The sequence below is a fragment of the Papio anubis genome, chromosome 20, assembly GCF_008728515.1.
Source record: "Papio anubis isolate 15944 chromosome 20, Panubis1.0, whole genome shotgun sequence".
In the NCBI taxonomy this organism is placed as follows: domain Eukaryota; kingdom Metazoa; phylum Chordata; class Mammalia; order Primates; family Cercopithecidae; genus Papio; species Papio anubis.
In genome coordinates this window covers 30081153-30087152 of record NC_044995.1, presented here as the reverse complement: position 1 = coordinate 30087152, position 6000 = coordinate 30081153, and the positions used below count along the sequence as shown (strand labels likewise).

At 43.8% G+C, this 6000-nt stretch overlaps 1 protein-coding gene across 1 annotated transcript in view; it reads left to right on the top strand.

Annotated features, from left to right (window-relative positions):
* Positions 1-356: 356 nt before the first annotated feature.
* The window catches only part of LOC101000404 (zinc finger protein 729-like), an 81908-nt gene continuing 76264 nt past the window's right edge, over positions 357-6000 (top strand). Inside the window, 1 exon segment of the mRNA XM_031660319.1 lies at positions 357-981. Coding sequence (XP_031516179.1) covers positions 979-981 — 3 coding nt within the window. The 5' untranslated portion in view covers positions 357-978.

The window sequence follows — 6000 nt, the reverse complement described above, 5'->3', positions numbered from 1 at the left end:
TAGCGCCACTGCACTCCAGCCTGGGCGGCAGAGGGAGACTGTCACAAACAAACAAACAAACAAACAAAAAAGAGATTACAAAATTTATGTGAAAATCTAGAGTGTTCAAAAATGACAAATTTGATGGATTTATTTATAAGATTTTACTAAAATTAGGTTTAGTTTTTTTTTGTTTTGTTTTTTTGAGATGGTGTTTCACTCTTGTTGCCTAGGCTGGAGTGCAATGGCCCAATCTCGGCTCACTACAACCTCCACCTCCTGGGTTCAAATGATTCTCCTGCCTCAGCCTCCTGAGTAGCTGGGATTACAGGCACCCATCACCACACCTGACTAATTTTTGTATTTTTAGTGGAGAAGGGGTTTCACCAGGTCGACCAGGCTGGTCTTGAACTTCTGACCTCAGGTGATCCGCCCGCCTCGGCCACCCAAACTGACGCCATTAAAGGAGTAAGCCATCACGCCCGGCCTTCAGTATTGATAATACACTATTACTAAAGTAAAAAATGATTTACTATTGAACAAAAGTTTTATGTATTATTAACATGGCAGTAAACTATATTTGTTCACATTTCGAATATATTTAAAAAGAGAGTAAAGAAGAGAAAGAATTTTCCTATACTCTGGGGTGGGCCTGGCTCAGCTCAGGGAGGAAGCCCTGCCTGGAAAGGCTGCAGCCTTTTGTTATCAGAAGCATCTGATAACATCTTCTGTCACTCAGGGCCCGAAGGGGCGGGGCCTTAAACATCATCCAATCAGGGACTCTGGGCTGGGACCGTCCAATCAGGCATGCAGCTGGAGCGGACAGGGCGACTTCCGGGATGTGGTCGGACCTTTGGCTCTCGCCGCAGCCGGAGGTCAAGGTGTAGTGCTTGCTGCTGTGTGTCCTCTCCTCCTAGAGGCCCAGCTTCTGTGGTCCTGTGACCTGCAGGTATTGGGAGATCCACAGCTAAGTCGCCAGGACCCCCTGGAAGCCTAGAAATGGTGAGTGTGCCGGGTCCGACATCCGGAGAGAGTGGCCGGGGCTGGTTGGAACCAGCTGTGGCGGGACTCAGGCCTCCCCGCAGTCAGCTCCACAATCTGTGCCCGGAGTTGTCCTTGTCTAGCTCCACCTCAGTCCGCTTCAGCCATAAGATGGCGGCTGCGCTGACACCCGGCCCCCGGGCGTCCTGTCTCTAACCTGCGCTATGACTGTGCCCTGGCCTGGAGACCTCTTGGGGCAGCTCTGCACCCGCAGCGCGGAGTCTCTCCCATATGTGCAGGGACCATGGGAGGGTCGTCAGAGGAGAATCCTGACTCCGCGTGTGGGTTCATGAATGGAAAGAGTTTTGGTCCGTGAGGTTCCCAGCTCCTGTTTCTTCCTGTTAAAAATTTGCAGAAGTCAGCGCACAAATATTAAAGAATTTATCCAAAGAGTGATTCCAAAATTGTAGAGCACCCAGCTATGGGTTGTAGTTTATGGTCTATTGAAGGGATTTGACGGAAGAGTTTTATAAGGCGCATAATGAGGAAAACCAAATTCAGTAATTGGTTAGGTACAGTTAGGTAGTTTCTTAGTTTGTACTATCAAGATGGAAATTTCTTGATTATGTTGTCAGAGATTAATTGGCAGTTTATAGTTTCTTAAGCCTGAATTTTTTTCCCCAATATAGTAATTTACAAAAAGTGCATTTGAATTAGTTTGTTTTTTTGAGACAAAGTCTCACTCTGTCGCCTAGGCTGGAGCTCAGTGGCACCGTCTGGGCTCACTGCAATCTCCGCCTACCAGGTTCAAGTGATTCTCCTGACTTAGCCTCCCAAGTAGCTGGGATTACAGGCATGCGCCACCACGCCCCCTTAACTTTTTTTTTTTTTTTTTTGAGACGGAGTCTGGCTCTGTGGCCCAGGCTGGAGGGCGGTGGCGCGACTCGGCTCACTGCAAGCTCCGCCTCCCGGATTCACGCCAGTCTCCGGACTCAGAGCCTCCCGAGTAGCTGGGACTACAGGCACCCGCCATCACGCCCGGCTAATTTTTCTATTTTTAGGAGAGATGGGGTTTCGCGGTGTTAGCCAGGATGGTCTCGATCTCCTGACCTCGTGTTTCACCCGCCTCGGCCTCCCAAAGTGCTGGGATTACAGGTGTAAGCCACCGCGCCTGGCCGGATTAGGTTTTTTAAAAGTAGAATTTAGGAACTAGAGCCTCTTCAATCTAACTGCCAGCCACTTAATTATTTGCACACCCCACAAGGAACTGCTGTTTCCTTGCATTTTTCACATGTGTCCCAAGCAGGGCCTCAAGTCTATCCCCCATCCCCTATTTCTCCAGCCTGACTCTGGCTTGCAGTAAAATACTTAATTTCCACTTCCTTCTGACATTCCCAAATGCCAATTTCCCCTCCCTTATTCATATTATCAACTATTTGTCCTTTAGTGTACATTTTGATGCCTGTTTTAATCGTTTTTTTGACAAAGCATTTGATGGCACATTTAAAAAAATTTGTTTTCTGTTTGTAAATATTTTTTCTTCTGTTTTCCCTAGACACAGATACCAGAATGTTTTTGGGTCAAGGTTTCCCTTTGGAAACTTTATAGGGAGATGTGTCCTTAGCTACCCTTCAATTTTTTCTTGGACCTGAGATTCAGTACTGTCTGGGGAAAAACCAGGATACCCGCCATGTCTATGTCTGTGAGAGTGTCTAGTGAATATCAGCTCCTGGGTCATTTTCTCCCCTAAGACAACCTGAGGTATGGAGTGGAGCCTCTCAAGAGAGCAGGTGAATGCCCTTTGACTGAGAGGCATCTTCTGGTGCGCTGGTCTTTTTGAAAGCTACCCCCTTGAGATACTAATATTGTCTTTACCCAACCCAGCTTCCATTTCTTGGAGACGCGTTGCTGTTCAGACAATCAGATGCTGGTAGTGAAGGGGAAACCAAAATAATTTTTGCCCCTGGATTCTCTTAGGGGACAGAAAAATAGTGATAGAAAAATGGTAAAAAGTTTGTGAAACAAAATAGCACTCCAAAGACAAAGAAAAAAAACTGATCCCAGTGAGATGGTGCAAGAACTTGCAAAGTGAAATATACCTGGGGCACTCACTGGGGCAGAGTTTGTTCAGAGTCTCCTGAGAGAATGATTATTGAGCACTTAAGTGAACAGGATGGGGTGGGAGAATCTCTAAAGTAATTGGATGGCCTGACTTGACACACGAGTCAGACATATCTGTACCTTGAAATGATTAAGTGATTTCTTCACTTATTTTGACCAGGTTTTTGTGTGTGTGTGTGTGTGGTTTTTTTTTTTTTGACAGTGTTTTCCTCTGTCGCCCAGGCTGTAGTGCAGTGGTGCAATCTCTGCAGTGCTACTTTTTGTATTTTTAGTAGAGATGGGGGTTTGCCATGTTGGCCAGGCTGTTTGAGCTCAAAATTCTGACCTCAAGTAATCTGCCCACCTTGGCCTCCCAAAGTGCTGGGATTGCAGGTGTGAGCCACTGTGCCCGGCTGACCTCAGTTTTTTAACTGTAAATTGCATTTTATTAGTAGGGCTTGAAAGGTAAGAAAATATTTACAAAGGGCATAAAAAAGGTGAGTTTCAGAAAATAATACCTAATTATATATTTGTTGAAAATTCTCATTCACCTTTTTCTCAGAGTGAATTTAGAAGTTTTCTCAGGTTTGTTTTGTTTTGTTTTGTTTTTTGTTGAGACAGAGTCTCACTCTGTCACCCAGGCTGGAGTGCAGTGGTGGGATCTCAGCTCACTGCAAACTCTGCCTCCCAGGTTCATACCATTCTCCTGCTTCACTCTCCCGAGTTGCTGGGACTACCTGTGCCCACCACCATGCCCAGCTAATTTTTTTGTATTTTTAGCAGAGACGGGGTTTCACCTTGTTAGCCAGGGTGCTCTCGATCTCCTGACCTCATGATCCGCCTGCCTTGGCCCCGCAAAGTGCTGGGATTACAGGTGTAAGCCACTGTGCCCAGCCTTCTGGTGTGTTTTTTATGGCTGAATGATTTCAAACAGAATTCCATCTAGCTTTTAGAATGTTAGCTACTGAGAAAAAAAAGAAGAAAAATTGTTCTTCCATTTCGGCTGTAGAGAATTAATATATTTCCACAAGCAAATGTGGTAGATAATTGGGGAGTTACATAGATTCGTGAAAACATCAGTTTCTTTTTTTGCAGGGTGAATTTGCTAAAGTAAATATCTTTGTTCTATATACTGTTATTTCGATTTCTGAGTTTAATGCTAAATTTTATGTGATGAAACTTGGTACCTCCTAGAAGTGTTCCCATATAACTGTTTACCTCATGATTTTTAATACAAAAAGTAAAATAATACTTTATTGTCCAAAAGAAATAAATACCTTTCTTTCTCTTACTGAGGTACAAAATACAAGCACCTTAAAATTTTCTTATATGTTTTTGGATCATTTTGCTGGATTTTTTCAAACACTTAGTTTCAAAAACTAAGTGAATGACTCTGACATGGTAATTAAAGCTTGAGCCCAATGACTGCAAACTGAGGTTAATTTTGAGCCAGCAAAAGGAGGTTATTAAAGACCCAGTTAGTTCCTTCTGGAAAGCCTTTCCTGCAGATGTCCCAGCCTGCTCACCCCAGCGGTGGAAGAAGCCTCCATAGTGAGAGAAGCTACAGACCCCTGCAAAGCTGGGCCCCCACAGGCAGGTGCAGTTAAGGTTAAGATAGAAAGGGTTTGGGAGTGTCTTACTGAAGATAAAATTGTTGCTGTTTTGAGGCAGTTTGAGAGGTTTTAAACCAGTTACATGTATGTTAAAAAAAAAAAAAATTGAATTCCAAAGGAGTATGGCAACAGGAGGAAGTACCAACTATAAGATCTTTAAGGATTGCAAAGATTAGGTAGAAAAGGGCTTTTTTTCCTAAGGATAAAAAAATAAGTTTAGAAAAAAGGTGAAGGGAATGCTTAAATGAAGGTTGAAATAATCATGTTTTAGATCAGAGAATGTTTTACCCTGAAGTCAGTGTGTTCTTAGGAGGGATATAAAATGAGGTTGTGTGGTGGCTCAGACTGAGCATAGCTCAGAGTTCGGGAGCCTGTGGGAAGAAAATAAACTTAAGTGAATTTTGATTAAGAAGTATTTTATGTTGACCACTGAAGACAAATTCAGCTGCTTTTTTAATGAGAAAAAGAAGAAAATATGCGAGTGTTTTCCTGGCTGTGTATTGGGTAAGTAAAGAGAGCACCATCTAAGTCATAATGGGAAGGGTGTGTCTTTTCATAAAGTGTTCCTGGAGAACACAGAGGATAGAGAATTTTGTTAATCACAGCTGTTTATTGTCTATGTGCTTCATCTTTTCCCACCTCTTTTCTTGGCTCTATACTTCCATTTGGCTTTTTGGGAGTTGTATGTTTTATTTGAAACCAGTAAATATAACTACAGTGTTCTGCTGAGTTCTGTGAGTAACTCTATCGGGTTACTGAATTTCAAAAAGGTTATGGGAGTCCCCAACTTTTAAACAGTAGGTCAGAAGCATAGATGAGCCCATGGAGTTTGTGACTGGCATCTGCAGTGAGGACAATGTTGTGGGACTGAGCCCTGAATCAGGGTCTATGCTGACTCTGGGTGGTGTCAGAATTCAAGTGTTAGACAATGAGTTGATGTTGGAGAATTGTTGGTGTTCATCAAACTCTGCAGATTTGGTGCCAGAAGAAAAATAGCACAGACTTCTGGCCTGGAATGAAACTCTAGGTGTCTGGGAATGGGAGGCTCTGCTCTCCTCTACACAGGCTGTGACACTGCCCCTTGTTCTTTGATTTCAGATCTCCTCCCAGGGTGACAGAGGACTGAAAACTTAGAGGAGATCTGATGACAAACCCCTTTTTGTGAAAGCTGCCAGCAGAGGATTTCCACCCACTCACAAACACTAGACATTGATGTGTCCACACCCCTCTCAGGACAAGGCACCACCCTCAGGAATTTTACCACAGCATTTTTGACCCTAGTGGTTTTTTTGGCCAAAAACCTACAAAAGTATCTACAAGTCTCCTG